The 23,036-nt window shown below is 38.4% G+C and overlaps 1 protein-coding gene across 1 annotated transcript in view; it reads left to right on the top strand.

Annotated features, from left to right (window-relative positions):
* Positions 1 to 23,036, top strand: part of LOC137650149 (uncharacterized) — a 90,201-nt gene that overhangs the window by 39,412 nt on the left and 27,753 nt on the right. Inside the window, exons 7-10 of the mRNA XM_068383302.1 lie at positions 2,918 to 3,143; positions 19,789 to 20,027; positions 21,848 to 22,023; positions 22,552 to 22,790. Of these exons, the coding sequence (XP_068239403.1) occupies positions 2,918 to 3,143; positions 19,789 to 20,027; positions 21,848 to 22,023; positions 22,552 to 22,790 (880 nt within the window). The remainder of the gene's footprint in view (positions 1 to 2,917; positions 3,144 to 19,788; positions 20,028 to 21,847; positions 22,024 to 22,551; positions 22,791 to 23,036) is intronic.

The following is a 23,036-nucleotide window of genomic DNA, read 5'->3' as shown; positions in this document are numbered from 1 at the left end:
AAGCCGAAGGCACATCTTCCTGAATGGATCACTTGTGTTGGGGCAAGAAACAGACGATTACGACGGAGGCTTCCACGCTCTTCAGTCATTCTCCGGCGCCATCACAGGTTTCAAGTAGGTCGAGTGACAGCTTTACTTTCATCTGGTTGACCTTCTGAGTCAGGCAGTTATTGGAGGAAACAAAAAATTCATATATTAGCAGGATAGCAGCTAATACTAGACTTTTTTTCCTATATTTTTTTTGTTTTGGGCTAAACAGGTTTTCAAGGAATTTGGGTGCTGAATAGGTATATAATGGTGTGTAATGCTCAAGTAGGCTACAGTAGTTATGCTCTGCTCTGTATAAGGGAAAAGATAGGCCATCAAAACAATGGATAGTTGCTATTATCACTAATTTTCCACACGTGTATAACAAAACTTGTGAAAAAAAAAAAGATCACCATATTTGCGCCTTACATATTATTACCTCAGTAAAACTCAAGATATTACTTTCTTTTACAGAAGAGTAAAAGTTCCAATAACAGGAGTAAATGGTAATGTTCTTTCAGCATTAAAATTTATTTCTGACAAATTTCATGTTCATACCTGCTATAGACATACCCCGGTGGTAATTTTTGTACAAAAATTACCACCAGGGCATGTCTATAGCAGGTACACAAAACAAAAATTTAAATTTTTACCAAAAAAATCTGTGTTGGACAAAAAACTCCTCCTAGAGTTTTATGGATATCCACATGATTTTCACAGGGTTCATTGTGGGTTATATGAAATACTTGCATTTTAATTTTCATATTGATACATACCTTAGAAAATCCACAGCAGTCATTTTTAGGTATGGCCGGGATGCCGACTTTCGGGGCGACGTAAATTTCTCCTACACTAATTCACATATCTACTTTATCTATGCCAATTTTCCTGTTGATATCTGGTATAGAAAAGCCACAGCAGAAGTTTTTTTTTTTTTTTTTTTTTTTTTTTTTTTTTTTTGTTATGAGTGGAGTGGTATTTTCAGCACCGTAGTAAATGGCTCCTAAACAAATTCACATATCCAAAGGAAAATTTCAAGGATTGATATTAAACATATTTTCTCTGACCCTTCCAATTTTAATTCTAATATCTGCAATCGAAAAGACACAGCTGCCATGTAGCCTTGTATATATATATATATATATATATATATATATATATATATATATATATATATATATATATATACATATATGTATATATATATACTGTATATATATATGTGTATATATACATTTATATATAAATATATATACATATATATATATATATATATATATATATATATATATATATATATATATACTGTATATTGATGTGTATATCTACATATATACATATAAATATATATATACATATATATATATATATATATATATATATATATATATATACATATATATACATATGCTTATATATATGTATATATAAATATATATATATATATATATATATATATATATATATGTATATATATATATATATATATATATATATATATATATATATATATATATATATATATATATATATATATAAATTCCTATCAAAACTTTTGTTGTTCAGGTGACTACTAGTTCTTAAAATATATAAGAAATTGATTAGCGCGATAGTGAGCAACATTCAACAGGTTCCAAATATAGTACTCGTACCGAGTTGTACCTATCTAGTAGTTTACTACAGGCATTACTAAAGGGTCTTTGCTTGGGTCTTTGAAATCCTTACGGCACCAGCATCATAACGCTTTACTTCACCTCTGTCCAACTTCCTGTAAATTAAACATCATACTGTAATTTGAAAGATTTTCCCCGGATTGCACATCGAAACAGACTTGGCTAGCCGATCACTCACGCCCCAAATGTATATATCCGTCAACGCACATCGAGGAGTCACATAGATTCAGTTATAATGTGATATTCACAGAAGTAAGTGTATCGAAATAAGGTGATGAAAATGGACATTAAGAGACCTTTGTGTCTTGGTAATAATAATAATAATAATAATAATAATAATAATAATAATAATAATAATAATAATATAAACATACATATCGCGTAGTCATTGCCACGATTTTATTCATTGCCTGTTGAGAGACCTTGGAGTTAAAGTTTACACTTTGCGCCTACTTCCTTGTAATTTTGATAGAAGTACAATAACCTGTTCTCTCCTTTATGCATGTTTTCTCCATCTCCCCGTCTATGACTATGGCGATCATAAACATCCTATGTTCTGCCTCAGTCCATCCTCATCAGTTCTGAAACTGTTTTCTCTTCTTGTCCCACTACTGTACTCTCCCTATCCATATGCTTAATAAGTCCCAAATACTTGAATATTTGAGCTCTAAACCTAACTAGTTAATTAACTTGAGAATTCAGCGTAGTCAGTTGAATGTTCAATAAATACAACTCATATAATTTGTGTTCTCTTTTTCAGTTTGTACTCCAGGCCACTGAACGCCACTGAGGTGTCAAATCTATTTCTCTGCTCGCAGGAATTTGAAGAAGGGGACCTGGTTGCTTGGTCTAAGGCCGAATGGGAAATCAGTGGTCCTGTAACTACCGAGGAAGTTGCTGATATAGAATATTGTCTTCAGAATAAGTGAGTTTATGTTGGAGGTGGCATAGGAGATTTTCAATTTCAGTAGGAATGAAGACCTAATAAGGTCAAAAGACCTAATGTAGTTTTTTTTTTTCATATTACCCCTTTGTATCACAAATTTGTAAGTTTACGTAGTTTCAATTATCATAACTGAAAATTTAAGTCAAGTTACAGTTATTTATCTTGGTTTTATGCAATAATTTTCAAGTAATATTTTTCTTTCGGGTAACTATAATGCCAGGAAAAACCCCATGCCTCATTCATGCTTACATTTTACGTTCACCCACTTCAGGTTTAAATTCGTTGTCTTCGCCGAGAGGAAACCTTACGATGGAGCAAAACATTTCTGTCGAAGTCTAAAGTCAACACTGGCACTCCCTCGTAACTCAAAGGAGAACGGTCTTCTGTATTACGCCTCCGAACCTTTCAGTGAAGTGTGCCAACCGCACAATCATGCCACCGCTTTCTTTTGGCTCGGTGCTACTAGTACTAAAAAGGGAAATTGGACTGATCAACAGGTTAGTCTTCATGAAATAGCTGGCGAGGAGAATTTACCTTGATTCCTGTTTGTATTTTATGTATTCTTTGATGTATGCCATGTAACTCCATTGCTTTCATGCCGTCCTCAGCTATATCTTTAATGTAGTGATGCCAGGGTAATGTCAACCTTTCAGTCATTATACCAGTTTATAGTGCCTCCTTGTTGGTACAGTCGAGAACTTTTTGCAACCCTACACTTTGTGATATTTCTTTTAAAATGTGCCGAAAGAAAGATGTTCTATTGCAAATCATACAAGTTGAAGTTAAGCATTCAAATGAGAAAAATTTAAGGGAAATCTCAAAATACGACGGAAAGAGTTCTATGTTATTTGTACTATACATGATTTTTCCCCCATTTTATTCAAACAAGATTAACTGTGGCATGAAGTGCAAAGAACAAGGATAATGTGGTCCCTAAATACCCTAGTAAGCTGGGTAACACCTAGATCAGGGGTGGCCGACCTTTTGTTTCCCATGCATCATTTTTTTTCACTTCTAATTCAGATGCGCCACACAACCTTTAACCCCATTTCAATCGTTAAGCATGGTGATATGGACATATTGGGTGGTTTTCCTTATCTTTTTTTCATGATTATTTTGCGTTTAGACGAAGAAAATTAAGAAAAAAAATTCATAAAAATAAAGTAAAATAAAAAATCTGGTGGACAGAATTATTCGGTTTATAAAGAAGTTTTGATGGTATGATTTCAATATAATAGGTGTCATATTAGTGGAGAAAATTGTACCTAAATTTATTTTGAAAATCCTGATTTTTGCTAATAAATAAAAAGAAAAAATGTTGATCAGATGACTTGAAACTTGTATATGAGGAAGGTATTATATATATCTCTAAACTCTAAAACATATATAGCAACGGTGAATTTTGAATAATTAAGAATACAAATGCAGGACATGGCAGACCGTCCCCTTAAATCCTTTTTTGTATATTTTCTAGAAATCAGCATTATTAGTATTATTTTTTTTTTATGAGCGGGCATATTTTTTTCTTTTATCATCTCTGGAGTATAGGGCGCCACTTGTGATCGTGCAATGCGCTACTGTTGGCGCATGCGCCATAGGTTGGCCACCCCTGACCTAGATAAACAACCTGTACTTTTTATCAAGGGAAAATCTATTCTTGAAAACAGTTTTCTCTTTCCTCTTCAGAGTTAACTCCAATTAATCCAAAGAAATTACCGGAATCGAGTTGATTATCATTTGTTTCACCCAAAATAAAGATCTTTTACTTCTTTTCAAGAGAAAATCCATCTTTGAAAACCATCTTCTTCTCCAGAGTTGTCTCCAGTGTTATTTCAACAGAATTATTGAATATCTTTGTTTTCTCCTTCTTCTTCAAAATTGCCCTTTTCGATTATTTCAAAGGGATTATTGAAATCCAGTTGATTATTGGCCTTTTTTCCTTAGATAAAGATCTTGTACTTCTTTATCAAAGGAAAATCTATCCTTGAAAATCGTTGTCTCTTTCTATTTCAGAGTTGCCCTTCTCTGTTATTCACAAAATTACTGGAATAGAGTTGACGATCCTTCCTTTTTTGGCAGGTAAAGATCTTACACTTAATTTTCAAAGAGAATCCATCTTTAAAAGCTATCTTCTTCGTTTTCAGAGCTGCTTTTTTTCATTATTTCCACAGAATTACTGGAATCGTGTTATGAGCCTTTCTTTATTTCACCAGATAAAGATCTTGTACTTCTTTATCAAGGGAAAATCCATACTTGAAAACCATATCCTCACTGCTCTTCAGAGTTGTCCATCTCGGTTATTCCAACAGATATACTGGAATCAAGTTGATTATCCGTCCTATTTTGCGAGATGACGATCTTTTGCTTCTTTATCAAGGGAAAATCTATCTTGAAAACTCTTTTCTCCTTCCTCTTCAGAGTTGCCTTCGAATTCTTATTTGATTAGACTGACGAGTGGTAAGGTGGGCAAATCCAAAATTAGTCTGGGGAGCCATATCAATGCACAAAAACGGCAAGAGTATTCATTATACATTAAACATCAATAGAGTATCATCAAACATACATTCCTCAAAAGACAGCTTTTTTCCCACCTTACTTTTTTGGACATCCTTATAAGGACATGACTGCATACTCAGAGTCACCTTTATCCCCTGACTGGGAGGAATCATCTATACCCTGTGACCCAGACTTGTTATCATCCCTTAACTCAGAGAAATCATCTTCAACCCCTGACTCAGAGTCACCTTCATCCCCTGACAGAGAGAAATTATCTACACCCCGTAACTCATCCCTTAACTTAGAGGAATCATCTTCAATTCCTGACTCAGAGTCGCCTTCATCCCTTAACGGGGAGGAATCATTTTACCCCGTGACTCAGACTCGTCTTCATCACTTAACTCAGAGAAATCATCTTCAACCCCTGACTCAGATAGCCTTCATCACTTGACTGGGAAAAATCATCTACAGCCCCTGACTCAGAGTCGTCTTCATCCCCCGATTGGGAGGAATCATCTCCTCCCCTTGACTCAGACTCGTCTTCATCCCTTAAATAAGAGGAATAATCTCCTCCCCCTGACTCAGAATTGTCTTCACCCCTTAACTCAGAGTAATCATCTTCATCCCCTGACTCAGAGTTGCATTGATCCCTTGACTGGAAGGAATCCTTTCCAGCCCCTGACTCAGAATCGTTGTCATCCCTTAACTCAGAGGAATCATCATCAACCCCTGACTCAGAATCACCTTCATCTCCCGACTGGGAGGAATCATCTTCTCCCCCTGACTCAGAATTGTCTTCACCTTTTAACTCAGAGGAATCATCTTCAAACCCCAGACTCACAGTCGCCTTCATCCCCTGACTGGGAGGAATCATTTACACATTGTGACTCAGACTCGTCTTCATCCTTTAACTCAGAGGAATCATCTTCAACCCCTGATTCAGAGTCGCCTTCATCCCTTGACTAAGAGGAATCATCTTCAACCCCTGACTCAAAGTCACCTTCATCCCCCGATTGGGAGGAATCATCTCCTCCCCCTACTCAGACCCGTCTTCATACCTTAAATCAGAGGAATCATCTTCAACCCCTGACTGAAAATCGTCTTCATCACCTGACTGAAAGGAATCATCTACACCCCCTGACTCAGACTCGTCTTCATCCCTTAACTCAGAGGAACCATCTTCAACTCCTGACTTAGAGTCACCTTCATCCATTGACTGGTGGAAAACATCTACAACCCATGAATCAAACTCGTCTTCATCCCACAACTCAGAGGAATCATCTTCAACCCCTGACTTAGAGTTGCCTTCTTTCATTGACTGCGGGGAATCATCTACACCCCCTGACTCAGATTCGTCATCATCCCTTAACTCAGAAAATTCCTCTTCATCCCTGACTCAGAGTTGCCTTGATCCCCTGACTGGAAGGAATCCTTTCCAGCCCTGACTCAGAGTCACCTTCATCCCTTAACTCATAGGAATCATCATCAACCCCTGACTCAGAATCACCTTCATCCCCCGACTGGGAGGAATCACCTCCTCCCCCGAACTCAGAATTGTCTTCACCTCTTAACTCAGAGGAATCATCTTCAACCCCTGACTCAGAGTCACCTTCATCCCCTGACTGGGAGGTATCATTTACATCCTGTGACTCAGACTCGTCTTCATCCTTTAACTCAGAAGAATCATCTTCAACCCCTGACTCAGAGTCGCCTTCATACCTTGACTGGGAGGAATCATCTACACCCCCTGACTTGGACATATCATCCCTTAACTCAGAGGAATCATCTTCATCCCCTGACTCAGAGTCGTTGTCATCCCTTAACTCAGAGGAATCTTCTTCAACCCCTGACTCAGAGTCGCCTTCATCCCCTGAGTGGGAGGAATCATCTGTACCGTGTGACTCAGACTCGTCTTCATCCCTTAACTCAGAGGAATTATCTTCAACCCCTAATTCAGATAGCCTTCATCACTTGACTGGGAATATTCATCTACACCCCCTGACCCAGAGTCGCCTTCAACCCCCGATTGGGGAGAATCATCTCCTCCCCTTGACTCAAACTCGTCTTCATCCCTTAAATAAGAGGAATCATCTTCAACCCTTGACTCAGAGTCACCTTCATCCTTTAACTCAGAGGAATCATCTTCATCCCCTGACTCAGAGTTAGCTTGATCCCCTAACTGGAAGGAATCCTTTCCAGACCCTGACTCAGACTCGTTGTCATCACTTAACTCAGACTCGTTGTCATTCCTTAACTCAGAGGAATCATCTTCAAACCCTGACTCAGAACCGCCTTCATCCCCCAACTGGGAGGAATCATCTTCTCCCCTTGACTCAGAATTGTCTTTACCTCTTAACTCTTAAATCAGAGGAATCATCTTCAACCCCAGACTGACAGTCGCCTTCATCCCCTGACTGGGAGGAATCATTTATACATTGTTACTCAGACTCGTCTTCATCCTTTAACTCAGAGGAATCATCTTCAACCTCTGACTCAGAGCCGCCTCCATCCCTTAACTGGGAGGAATCATTTTACCACGTGGCTCAGACTCGTCTTCATCCCTTAACTCAGAGAAATCTTCTTCAACCCCTGACTCATAGTCACCTTCATAACCTGACTGGGAGGAATCATCTATACCCTGTGACTCAGACTCGTCTTCATCCCTTAACTCGAGGAATTATCTTCAACCCCTGACTCAGATAGCCTTCATCCCTTGACTAGAAAATCATCTACACCCCCTGAATCAGTCGCCTTGATCCCCCGATTGGGAGGAAATAAATCCTCTCCTTGACTCAGACTCGTCTCCATCCCTTAAATAAGAGGAATCATCTTCAACTTCTGACTCAGAGTCGCCTTTATCCCCCGATTGGGAGGAATCATCTCCTCCCCTTGACTCAGACTCGTCTTCATCCCTTAAATAAGAGGAATAATCTCCTCCCCCTGACTCAGAATTGTCTTCACCCCTTAACTCAGAGTAATCATCTGAGTCACAATGCGTAAATGATTCTTCCCAGTCAGGGGATGAAGGCGACTGTGAGTCTGGGGTTTGAAGATGATTCCTCTGAGTTAAGAGGTGAAGACAATTCTGAGTCAGGGGGAGAAGATGATTCCTCCCAGTCGGGAGATGAAGGTATTTCTGAGTCAGGGGTTGATGATGATTCCTCTGAGTTAAGGGATGACAACGATTCTGAGTCAGGGGCTGGAAAGGATTCCTTCCAGTCAAGGGATCAGTGCAACTCTGAGTCAGGGGATGAAGATGATTACTCTGAGTTAAGGGGTGAAGACAATTCTGAGTCAGGGGGAGGAGATTATTCCTCTTATTTAAGGGATGAAGACGAGTCTGAGTCAAGGGGAGGAGATGATTCCTCCCAATCCTCTCCTCCCCTTGACTCAGACTCATCTTCATCCCTTAAATAAGAGGAATAATCTCCTCCCCCTGACTCAGAATTGTCTTCACCCCTTAACTCAGAGTAATCATCTTCATCCCCTGACTCAGAGTTGCATTGATCCCTTGACTGGAAGGAATCCTTTCCAGCCCCTGACTCAGAATCGTTGTCATCCCTTAACTCAGAGGAATCATCATCAACCCCTGACTCAGAAATACCTTCATCTCCCGACTGGGAGGAATCATCTTCTCCCCCTGACTCAGAATTGTCTTCACCTCTTAACTCGGAGGAATCATCTTCAAACCCCAGACTCACAGTCGCCTTCATCCCCTGACTGGGAAGAATCATTTACGCATTGTGACTTAGACTCGTCTTCATCCTTTAACTCAGAGGAATCATCTTCAACCCCTGACTCAGAGTCGCCTTCATCCCTTGACTAATAGGAATCATCTTCAACCCCTGACTCAAAGTCACCTTCATCCCCCGATTGGGAGGAATCATCTCCTCCCCCTACTCAGACCCGTCTTCATACCTTAAATCAGAGGAATCATCTTCAACCCCTGACTGAAAATCGCCTTCATCACCTGACTGAAAGGAATCATCTACACCCCCTGACTCAGACTCGTCTTCATCCCTTAACTCAGAGGAACCATCTTCAACTCCTGACTTAGAGTCACCTTCATCCATTGACTGGTGGAAAACATCTACAACCCATGAATCAAACTCGTCTTCATCCCACAACTCAGAGGAATCATCTTCAACCCTTGACTTAGAGTTGCCTTCTTTCATTGACTGCGGGGAATCATCTACACCCCCTGACTCAGATTCGTCATCATCCCTTAACTCAGAAAATTCCTCTTCATCCCCTGACTCAGAGTTGCCTTGATCCCCTGACTGGAAGGAATCCTTTCCAGCCCTGACTCAGAGTCACCTTCATCCCTTAACTCAGAGGAATCATCATCAACCCCTGACTCAGAATCACCTTCATCCCCCGACTGGGAGGAATCACCTCCTCCCCCCAACTCAGAATTGTCTTCACCTCTTAACTCAGAGGAATCATCTTCAACCCCTGACTCAGAGTCACCTTCATCCCCTGACTGGGAGGTATCATTTACATCCTGTGACTCAGACTCGTCTTCATCCTTTAACTCAGAAGAATCATCTCAACCCCTGACTCAGAGTCGCCTTCATACCTTGACTGGGAGGAATCATCTACACCCCCTGACTTGGACATATCATCCCTTAACTCAGAGGAATCATCTTCATCCCCTGACTCAGAGTCGTTGTCATCCCTTAACTCAGAGGAATCTTCTTCAACCCCTGACTCAGAGTCGCCTTCATCCCCTGAGTGGGAGGAATCATCTGTACCGTGTGACTCAGACTCGTCTTCATCCCTTAACTCAGAGGAATTATCTTCAACCCCTAACTCAGATAGCCTTCATGACTTGACTGGGAATATTCATCTACACCCCCTGACCCAGAGTCACCTTCAACCCCCGATTGGGGAGAATCATCTCCTCCCCTTGACTCAAACTCGTCTTCATCCCTTAAATAAGAGGAATCATCTTCAACCCTTGACTCAGAGTCACCTTCATCCTTTAACTCAGAGGAATCATCTTCATCCCCTGACTCAGAGTTGGCTTGATCCCCTAACTGGAAGGAATCCTTTCCAGACCCTGACTCAGACTCGTTGTCATCCCTTAACTCAGACTCGTTGTCATTCCTTAACTCAGAGGAATCATCTTCAAACCCTGACTCAGAACCGCCTTCATCCCCCAACTGGGAGGAATCATCTTCTCCCCTTGACTCAGAATTGTCTTTACCCCTTAACTCTTAAATCAGAGGAATCATCTTCAACCCCAGACTGACAGTCGCCTTCATCCCCTGACTGGGAGGAATCATTTATACATTGTTACTCAGACTCGTCTTCATCCTTTAACTCAGAGGAATCATCTTCAACCTCTGACTCAGAGTCGCCTCCATCCCTTAACTGGGAGGAATCATTTTACCCCGTGGCTCAGACTCGTCTTCATCCCTTAACTCAGAGAAATCTTCTTCAACCCCTGACTCATAGTCACCTTCATCACCTGACTGGGAGGAATCATCTATACCCTGTGACTCAGACTCGTCTTCATCCCTTAACTCGAGGAATTATCTTCAACCCCTGACTCAGATAGCCTTCATCCCTTGACTAGAAAATCATCTACACCCCCTGAATCAGTCACCTTCAATCCCCGATTGGGGGGAATCATATCCTCTCCTTGACTCAGACTTGTCTCCATCCCTTAAATAAGAGGAATCATCTTCAACTTCTGACTCAGAGTCGCCTTCATCCCCCGATTGGGAGGAATCATCTCCTGCCCTTGACTCAGACTCGTCTTCATCCCTTAAATAAGAGGAATAATCTCCTCCCCCTGACTCAGAATTGTCTTCACCCCTTAACTCAGAGTAATCTTCTTCATCCCCTGACTCAGAGTTGCATTGATCCCTTGACTGGAAGGAATCCTTTCCAGCCCCTGACTCAGAATCGTTGTCATCCCTTAACTCAGAGGAATCATCATCAACCCCTGACTCAGAATCACTTTCATCTCCCGACTGGGAGGAATCATCTTCTCCCCCGAACTCAGAATTGTCTTCACCTCTTAACTCAGAGGAATCATCTTCAAACCCCAGACTCACAGTCGCCTTCATCCCCTGACTGGGAGGAATCATTTACGCATTGTGACTCAGACTCGTCTTCATCCTTTAACTCAGAGGAATCATCTTCAACCCCTGACTCAGAGTCGCCTTCATCCCTTGACTAAGAGGAATCATCTTCAACCCCTGACTCAAAGTCACCTTCATCCCCCGATTGGGAGGAATCATCTCCTCCCCCTACTCAGACCCGTCTTCATACCTTAAATCAGAGGAATCATCTTCAACCCCTGACTGAAAATCGCCTTCATCACCTGACTGAAAGGAATCATCTACACCCCCTGACTCAGACTCGTCTTCATTCCTTAACTCAGAGGAACCATCTTCAACTCCTGACTTAGAGTCACCTTCATCCATTGACTGGTGGAAAACATCTACAACCCATGAATCAAACTCGTCTTCATCCCACAACTCAGAGGAATCATCTTCAACCCTTGACTTAGAGTTGCCTTCTTTCATTGACTGCGGGGAATCATCTACACCCCCTGACTCAGATTCGTCATCATCCCTTAACTCAGAAAATTCCTCTTCATCCCCTGACTCAGAGTTGCCTTGATCCCCTGACTGGAAGGAATCCTTTCCAGCCCTGACTCAGAGTCACCTTCATCCCTTAACTCAGAGGAATCATCATCAACCCCTGACTCAGAATCACCTTCATCCCCCGACTGGGAGGAATCACCTCCTCCCCCCAACTCAGAATTGTCTTCACCTCTTAACTCAGAGGAATCATCTTCAACCCCTGACTCAGAATCACCTTCATCCCCTGACTGGGAGGTATCATTTACATCCTGTGACACAGACTCGTCTTCATCCTTTAACTCAGAAGAATCATCTTCAACCCCTGACTCAGAGTCGCCTTCATACCTTGACTGGGAGGAATCATCTACACCCCCTGACTTGGACATATCATCCCTTAACTCAGAGGAATCATCTTCATCCCCTGACTCAGAGTCGTTGTCATCCCTTAACTCAGAGGAATCTTCTTCAACCCCTGACTCAGAGTCGCCTTCATCCCCTGACTGGGAGGAATCATCTGTACCGTGTGACTCAGACTCGTCTTCATCCCTTAACTCAGAGGAATTATCTTCAACCCCTAACTCAGATCGCCTTCATCACTTGACTGGGAATATTCATCTACACCCCCTGACCCAGAGTCGCCTTCAACCCTCGATTGGGGAGAATCATCTCCTCCCCTTGACTCAAACTCGTCTTCATCCCTTAAATAAGAGGAATCATCTTCAATCCTTGACTCAGAGTCACCTTCATCCTTTAACTCAGAGGAATCATCTTCATCTCCTGACTCAGAGTTGGCTTGATCCCCTAACTGGAAGGAATCCTTTCCAGACCCTGACTCAGACTCGTTGTCATCCCTTAACTCAGACTCGTTGTCATTCCTTAACTCAGAGGAATCATCTTCAAACCCTGACTCAGAACCGCCTTCATCCCCCAACTGGGAGGAATCATCTTCTCCCCTTGACTCAGAATTGTCTTTACCCCTTAACTCTTAAATCAGAGGAATCATCTTCAACCCCAGACTGACAGTCGCCTTCATCCCCTGACTGGGAAGAATCATTTATACATTGTTACTCAGACTCGTCTTCATCCTTTAACTCAGAGGAATCATCTTCAACCTCTGACTCAGAGTCGCCTCCATCCTTTGACTAAAAGGAATCATCTTTAACCCCTGACTCAAAGTCGCCTTCATCCTCCGATTGGAAGGAATCATCTCCTCCCCCTGACTCAGACTCGTCTTCATCCCTTAAATCAGAGGAATCATCTTCAACCTCTGACTTAAAGTCGCCTTCATCCATTGACTGCGGGAAATCATCTACACCCCCTGACTCAGACTCATCATCATCCCTTAACTCAGAAAAATCCTCTTCATCCCCTGACTCAGAGTTGCCTTGATCCCCTCACTGGAAGGAATCCTTCCAGCCCCTGACTCAGACTCATCGTCATCCCTTAACTCAGATGAATCATCATCAACCCTTGACTCAAAATCACCTTCATCCCCGACTGGGAGGAATCATCTCCTCCCCCTGACTCAGAAATGTCTTCACCTCTTAACTCAGAAGAATCATCTTCAACTCCTGACTTAGAGTCGCCTTCATCCCCTGACTGGGAAGAATCATTTACACCCTGTGACTCAGACTTGTCTTCATCCTTTAACTCAGAGGAATCATCTTCAACCCCTGACTCAGAGTCGCCTTCATCCCTTGACTGGGAGGAATCATCTACACCCCCTGACTTAGACTCATCATCCCTTAACTCAGAGGAATCATCTTCATCCCCTGACTCAGAGTCGCCTTAATCCCCTGACTGGAAGGAATCATTTCCACGCCCTGACTCAGACTCGTTGTCATCCCTTAACTCAGAGGAATTATCTTCAACCCCTGACTCAGAATTGCCTTCATCCCCCAACTGGGAGGAATCATCTCCTCCCCTTGACTCAGAATTGTCTTCCCCCCTTAACTCAGAGGAATCATCTTCAACGCCTGACTCAGAGTCACCTTCATCCCCTGACTGGGAGGAATTATCTACACCCCGTAACTCATCCCTTAACTCAGAGGAATCATCTTCAACGCCTGACTCAGAGTTGCCTTCATCCCTTAACTGGGAGGAATCATTTTACCCCGCGGCTCAGACTCGTCTTCATCCCTTAACTCAGAGAAATCTTCTTCAACCCCTGACTCATAGTCACCTTCATCACCTGACTGGGAGGAATCATCTATACCCTGTGACTCAGACTCGTCTTCATCCCTTAACTCGAGGAATTATCTTCAACCCCTGACTCAGATAGCCTTCATCCCTTGACTAGAAAATCATCTACACCCCCTGAATCAGTCGCCTTCATCCCCCGATTGGGAGGAATCATATCCTCTCCTTGACTCAGACTCGTCTCCATCCCTTAAATAAGAGGAATCATCTTCAACTTCTGACTCAGAGTCACCTTCATCCCTTAACTCAGAGGAATCATCTTCATCCCCTGACTCAGAGTTGCCTTGATCCCCTGACTGGTAGGAATCCTTTCCAGCCCCTGACTCAGAATTGTCTTCACCCCTTAACTCAGAGTAATCATCTTCATCCTCTGACTCAGAGTTGCCTTGATCCCCTGACTGGAAGGAATCCTTTCCAGCCCCTGACTCAGAGTCACCTTCATCCCTTAACTCAGAGGAATCATCATCAACCCCTGACTCAAAATCGCGTTCATCCCCCGATTGGGAGGAATCATCTCCTCACTCTGACTCAGACTCGTCTTCATCCCTTAAATCAGAGGAATCATCTTCAACCACTGACTTAGAGTCGCCTTCATCCCCTGACTGAGAGGAATCATCTACACGCTGTGACTCAGAATCTTCGTCATCCCTTAACTCACAGGAATCATCTTCAACTCCTGACTTAGAGTAGCCTTCATCCATTGACTTGGGGGAATCATCTTCAACCCCATGACTCAGACTCGTCTTCATCCCTTAACTCAGAGGAATCATCTTCAACCCCTGACTTAGAGTTGCCTTCTTTCATTGACTGCGGGGAATCATCTACTTCCCCTGACTCAGATTCGTTATCCTCCCTTAACTCAGAGGAATCCTCTTCATCCCCTGACTCAGAGTTGCCTTGATCCCCTGACTGGAAGGAATCCTTTCCAGGACCTGACTCAGACTCGTCGTCATCCCTTAACTCAGAGGAATCATCTTCAACACCTGACTCAGAGTCGCCTTCATCCCATGACTGGGAGGAATCATTTACACCCTGTGACTTAGACTCATCTTCATCCCTTAACTCAGAGGAATTATCTTCAACCCCTGACTCAAAGTCGCCTTCATCCCTTGACTGAGAGGAATCATCTACACCCCCTGACTCAGCTCCGTTATCATCCCTTAAATCAGAGGAAACCTCTTCATTCCCTAACTCAGAGTCTTCTTGATCCCCTGACTGAAAGGAATCATTTCCACTCCCTGACTCAGACTTGTCGTCATCCCTTAACTCAGAGGAATCATCTACACCCCCTGACTCAGAATCACCTTCATCCCCCGACTGATAGGAATCATTTACACCCTGTGACTCAGACTCGTCTTCATCCTTTAACTCAGAGGAATCATCTTCAACCCCGACTCAGAGTTGCCTTCATCCCCTGACTGGGAGGAATCATTTACACCCTGTGACTCAAACTCGTCTTCATCGTTTAACTCAGAGGAATCATCTTCAACCCCTGACTCAGAGTCGCCTTCATCCCCTGGCTGGGAGGAATCATTTACACCCTGTGACTCAGACTCGTCTTCATTGTTTAACTCAGAGGAATCATCTTCAACCCCTGACTCAGAGTCGCCTTCCTCCCTTGACTCGGAGGAATCATCTACACCCCCTGAATTAAACTCGTCATCATCCCTTAACTCAAAGGAAACATCTTCATCCCCTGACTCGCCTTGATACTCTGACTAGAAGGAATCATTTCCACTCCCTGACTCAGACTCGTCGTCATCTCTCAACTCAGAGGAATCATCTTCAACCGCTGACTGAGAGGAATCATCTCCACCGCCTGACTCAAACTCGTCGTCATCCTTTAACTCAGAGGAATCATCTATACCCCCTTACTCCGACTCGTTTTCTTCCCTCAACTCAGAGGAATCATATCCACCTTCTGACTCAGACTCGTCTTCTTCCCTTAACTCAGATGAATCATCTTCATCCCATGATATTGAATCGAAGACTAAGATTAGTTGGGGTTTAGATATATAGCAGGTTGTTTATTTCATAATTTTTTCTGTGTGAAATATTAATATTTTATTATGATGGCATAACATTATCCCTAATATATATATATATATATATATATATATATATATATATATATATATATATATATATATGTGTGTGTGTGTGTGTGTGTGTGTGTGTTTGTGTGTATGCGTGAACTGTTGTGTTTGATATATATATATATATATATATATATATATATATATATATATATATATATATATACATATATATATATATATATGTATATATATACATATATATATATATATATATATATATATATATATATATATATATATATATATATATATAATGTGTGAGGGCATGAATAATTAAGGTCAAATTTAAGAGTGGGCAAAGTTATTAGCCTTTCAAGGGCCTCATCAACCGAGGGCCCTTAGCATATATAATGTAATCCTTCTGATTATTATTATTATTATTATTATTATTATTATTATTATTATTATTATTATTATTATTATTATTATTATTATTATTATTATTATTATTTCACGTGGTTTTGAGAATTTTTAGTTCACATTTATTCCGGCAGTCGTTCAGTTTCTGAATTTATTGGATATCTGGTTGAAGTTTGCCAAGTACAAAGATGAATTGGATCAATCACTTAGTGTTGAACTTGTGCAATATGCAACATTCTTCACTGAATCTCTTGAAGACGAAGAAATTTAGAAAGCGAAGGCACGTTTCCCTAACAAACTTTTGATCGACAAATGCCGAAGTAATGTTATGGATGTACTTGGTGCCCATGGTTACAAACTATTCTGGGAAAGTCCATTAAGTAAAATGAGGTATATTGAAAACAGACCTCGTACTACAATGTGTCATGGTACGTTCAGTTGTCCTGGTGAGTGTGAAATTCTCAGAGATGAATATCGACAAATTGATCAGATACTTGGCAAGGGTTAAGTCTTGTAAGGTAGCTAGGTTGTCAATACATGTACTGTCTATTCTTCTCATTTCTATGAGTAATCAGTCAGTTTCCTCCTCGGGTAATTGGATCAGGTCGTTATCTAACATACTATTGTGCTGAGCGTTTTTCTAATCTAAAAGCGTCCTTTATGCGCAGCTATTGCAAAACGGGAAGGTCCTTTGCAGAAGCATGTAATTGTAAAGGACCCGAAGGTTGTCAAAACCAACAAATTCTATATTTGTCTTTGTAGTCTCAATACTATACAGGCTAAACCACCAATCTTGATTACATTTCATTTGTTTTACTTGACCTTACATTGACAACTATTGCCGCATAGGTCAGTGACCACCTCTGACTTGGGATAGATGAAGTGCTCTATCAGGATGTTACTAATATATTATTTACAACAAAATCTAGTCCTATACTACTTTATTTCAATGGTTTTGGAAACCTTCAGTCATATGAAGAATCTTGCTATATATACAGTATATATATATATATATATATATATATATATATATATATATATATATATATATAAATATGTATATGTATATATATATATATATATATATATGTATGTATATATATATATATATATATATATATATATATATATATATATATATATATATATATATATATATATATTGCAAAAAAAATATAGAAATTTTTCATCGTATGAGGTGGTAGATTGGGGGCGTATCAACTTCAAACCTGAAAAATTGGTTTAACTATGTCATTAACTTTTTAATATTCTTATCACAAGCACATACCAAGTGGCATTGATTAACTCCCATTTAGATAACCTATGACATAAATCTACAAACCTCTAATACTTCGTGAGTCTATTTATATCCTGTTCTTTAAATCGAAGGACTTCTCAAAACTTACGGTTTGTTTACTATAATCCTTTTCATATGAAATATCTTAGGACTAAAACTATAACCTCACGCACCCCTTCGTTTGTTTATATCCCTCCTTTTATATCTCCTGTAGCCCAAATCTACAAACATCACACAGCACTTGGTTTTGTTTTCATTATACCAATTTTAAGATAGATTTGTACTGTTATGAACAGGCGAAGAAGCTTCAACATTAATAATGATAAGGCACACACAACAGTTTACAGTTATATGACCTAAATAATTCTTATATCGTTTTTCTTTGCTCTATTTTGCATTTCTTTATTTTGTTGAAGTCTTAGGCTATATGATTTCATGTTATTCTCTTATAATAATAATAATAATAATAATAATAATAATAATAATAATAATAATAATAATAATAATAATCTGTTCTTATAATACAGAAAGGATATTGGTTCACTATACATTTCACATTTTTAGGAATAATAATAATAATAATAATAATAATAATAATAATAATAATAATAATAATAATAATAATAATAATAAAAATAATAATAATAATAATGTGCTCTTATAATACAGAAAGGATATTGGTTCACTATACATTTCACATTTTTAGGAATAATAATAATAATAATAATAATAATAATAATAATAATAATAATAATAATAATAATAATAATAATAAAAATAATAATAATAATAATAATGTGCTCTTATAATACAGAAAGGATATTGGTTCACTATACATTTCACATTTTTAGGAATAATAATAATAATAATAATAATAATAATAATAATAATAATAATAATAATAATAAAAATAATAATAATAATAATGTGCTCTTATAATACAGAGAGGATATTGGTTCACTATACATTTCACATTTTTAGGAATAATAATAATAATAATAATAATAATAATAATAATAATAATAATAATAATAATAATAATAATAACAATGATAATGATAATAGTAATAATAATAATCTGTTCTTAAAATACAGAAAGGATATTGGTTCACTATACATTTCACATTTTTAATAATAATAATAATAATAATAATAATAATAATAATAATAATAATAATAATAATAATAATAATAATCTGTTCTTATAATACAGAAAGGATACATTTCACATTTTTAGGCAACGTTGAATGAGGGCCCTGACCTAAATACATAAGTCCAACTCTGTTGCAAAAGCACATGTTATAAGGAAAGTACTTTATAGATAAGGGAAACCCGTTACTTTTAAAGCGAGTTACATTCATATGATAAAATTGCCATGGGAAAAAAATATTTCTTTATTTCCATGAAATATGTCATGTAATATATGAAACATTACTTTCGAAAATTCTTCCTCCCAAAGTCATATTATTATTATTATTATTATTATTATTATTATTATTATTATTATTATTATTATTATTATTATTATTATTATTTGTTATTTTAATTATTATTATTATTATTATTATTATTATTATTATTATTATTATTATTATTATTATTATTATTATTATTATTCCTAAAATTGTGAAATGTATAGTGAACCAATATCCTCTCTGTATTATAAGAGCACATTATTATTATTACTATTATTATTATTATTATTATTATTATTATTATTATTATTATTATTATTATTATTATTTTAATTATTGTCATTATTACTATTATTATTATTATTATTATTATTATTATTATTATTATTATTATTATTATTATTATTATTATTATTATTATTAATCACAGTCTACAGATACTGGTGGTTTATTCCGTAGAAATCCATATTTTCCTCACTACATGTGCTGTTTCAAGTAGCACACGCTTTTGCGTAAGTCCTAGGGCTATATCGGCTCCTACCATCTCAATATTATTATTATTATTATTATTATTATTATTATTATTATCATTATTATTATTATTATTATTATGTTACTGATGGTGCTGTTGTTGTTTTTGTTGTTATTACTGTCATTGTTATCATTTCTTTTTTCAGGGAAATGCTATAGATTACAGCAACTTCGGGGGAAATCAGTACTATCAATGTGCAGGGTTCAAGATCCCGCCATACCAAAAAGAATGGACTGGCCTGTCTTGTTCACCAACTTACGAGTTTTGCTTTGCTTGTCAAGAAGACGACCCGGTGATATTCAAGATGCGTGGTCTTTGTGATTCGACTATTCATTCTACTTATTTCAGGATGGTCGACCAGTATAGTGAAAGGCCCTTCTTTAGGTAAAGAGAGAGAGAGAGAGAGAGAGAGAGAGAGAGAGAGAGAGAGAGAGAGAGAGAGAGAGAGAGAGAGAGAGAGAGAGATACTTATTTCAGGATGATCGACCAGTATGGTGAAAGGCCCTTCTTTAGGTAAAGAGAGAGAGAGAGAGAGGAGAGAGAGAGAGAGAGGAGAGAGAGAGAGAGAGAGAGAGAGAGATACTTATTTCAGGATGATCGACCAGTATGGTGAAAGACCCTTCTTTAGGTAAAGAGAGAGAGAGAGAGAGAGAGAGAGAGAGAGAGAGAGGAGAGAGAGAGAGAGAGAGAGATAATAAACAGTTATAGTGACTTACAATAGATAACAGTAGATTGTAAAATATGTTGATTGATAAAGCTACTTTTGGTGTCTTTAATTTTCCCTTATTTAGGTAGAGAGAGAGAGAGAGAGAGAGAGGAGAGAGAGAGAGAGAGAGAGAGAGAGAGAGAGAGAGAGAGAGATAATAAACAGTTATAGTGACTTACAATAGATAACAGTAGATTGTGGAATATGTTGATTGATAAAGCTACTTTTGGTGTCTTTAATTTTCCCTTCTTTAGGTAAGAGAGAGAGAGAGAGAGAGAGAGAGAGAGAGAGAGAGAGAGAGAGAGAGAGAGAGAGATAATAAAAAGTTATAGTGACTTACAATAGATAACAGTAGATTGTGGAATATGTTGATTGATAAAGCTACTTTTGGTGTCTTTAATTTTTTTTTTCATCTAGAAATCTTATAAGTTGATGGATTCTTTTAAATGGAGCATAGTTCCTAAATTGATTAGAGAAGCGACCTTCAAAACATGTTAGTTAACTAGGCTAGAGAAATCATTGCCAAATGACATGACCAGCAAACGTTTTAGGTCTGCTAAATATATAGCTGTATGAATTGCAATTGTACATTTCTTGGCTAGATATTTCATCGCTATGAATCCATAGCGGATACTATTTATATATGGAATTAAAACAAAGTAGAGACTTGGGCATTTATATATTCAGAAGAGTTACTTTATTTGGAATTCAACAACAAAATACAGTGATTATCTGAATCGGAAGATTTTTAAGTTACGTTCTATATAACAGAAATTGGACGTTCCCTTCTAGGAACGCTTTTGTTTAATCAAACACTGAAAAACTTGTCTTTTTTTTTTTTTACTCAATTTTACCTATATTATTGATATTTCATAAATAATTTTTTTTTCCCTCAGCATAACTTCATGTTAAACATATACATAGTAATGAGGCTTTTTCCTTTAATAAGCAACTCATGAACAAATTCTATTGGGAATACTTATAAAATTATTCTAAAATTACATTATCCTAGATTTGGTGGATCTCATATGACTTGTTTCTTTCCTTATGTTCTGTTTGTTTACTATCGTGTATTATCCAATGTCCTTGTTAGTTCCAAGATGAATTCGTATGCGTATATCAAGGAAAATGTTTTGAATGAGTCACATATTGTATGACAAAACCATTTCTCCTGTCAAATTTACAATTGACGCACTCATTGAAAACCTTAAATTATGAATATATGATCCCTCGAAATACGGCCAATAAGTGATAATTCCTTCTATTCATTGATGTTTCAAGAATAATCTTTCATGCCAATATGACAACCGATAAAAGCTAGTTTTATTATATTATTTTTTCATAGATATTCAGTAAATAGAACATGATATAGAGGGACACTTTCAGATTTTTTTTTTCCTTTTGCCATGACGGGCTCAATTAAATGTTACCTTCATTTATTTAATGACAAGTAAAACAAGAACTTTTAATTAATTTGTTTATATAATTTCTTTCTCAGGGGATTTACTAAATACAACATCCAGTATAACGAAAACGGGACCTGGATTCTCTCAGACATCAGAGCCGGAAAAGCCATTGCCAAGTTTTTCAACCATGAAGGCAAAATACCATTTGGAAAAAGAACTTGGTGGACAACGAGCAACTTCGATATCTGTCGAAAACCATCAAGTGGGTGTCGATTAACTTTTCCATTGAGGAGTAATTCTCGAGATTCAGCTTGAAGTAGTTATTAACTAACTACTTCTTGAGGCTTAATTTAGATGTTCATTTGCAAACGTTTTCTTTTCAAGCGTGGCTCTGAGACATTTTGAAAAAGACAATTTATCTTTAAATTTTATGTTATACTATTTTTAATATCACAGTAACATTTAGCCCATAAGCCTTACTTTATCAATACTTTGAAGGGCCTGGGTCTACTTGACAGGTTTCAAATACTAGCTTAGTAACCTTTCGTCCCTTTTAGTAAGTTTACTTTAAATATCTGCTTGCTTGGAAGAAAATGTTATTGAAGAATCATACTTGCCTGAAATTTAGAATTAAACCAAATCTTAACATCAGTTCATTTCACCTACAATAGTCAACAAAATTAACTAGAATTAATTCTTTACGAATGTGCAAAGATTATCCACAGTCCTCTTTTATTTAATAAACAATACCTTCCTTCTGGCGTTACCTTTCGTTTCATGACTTCCTAGACCACAGCGTTAGACCTGTCGCTCTCAGCCTGTTACGACTGGGAATACACCTGTAATGATGGAAGCTGCATCGACCTGTCGCAGCGGTGCGACCTGCGTGTGGACTGCCCCGACAATAGCGACGAAATTGGTTGCGATAAACTCTTGAAACCGAAGGATTATCTGAAGGCGCTTCCGCCTCCGGGAGCTAAGCCGGGCAGTCCCCTCCCTCTCAACATCAAAATCGAAATCCATGGGTTTTCAGAGGTAATGAGAAACTACCGCTAGAGGTATTGGGTTCTTTGACTGGTCAGACAGTACTACAGTGGCTCCTTCTCTCTGGTTACGGTTCATTTTTACTTTGTCGACACACGCACCGAATAGCCTGACCTATTCTTTATATATTTTCCCCCTGTCCTCATACACCTGACAATACTGAGATTACCAAAAAATTCTTCTTTGCCCAAAGGGTTAACTACTGCACTGTAATTGTTCAGTGGCTACTTTCCTCTT

This window comes from Palaemon carinicauda, chromosome 11, assembly GCF_036898095.1.
Source record: "Palaemon carinicauda isolate YSFRI2023 chromosome 11, ASM3689809v2, whole genome shotgun sequence".
Lineage (NCBI taxonomy): Eukaryota > Metazoa > Arthropoda > Malacostraca > Decapoda > Palaemonidae > Palaemon > Palaemon carinicauda.
This window is presented reverse-complemented; position numbering and strand designations above follow the sequence as displayed.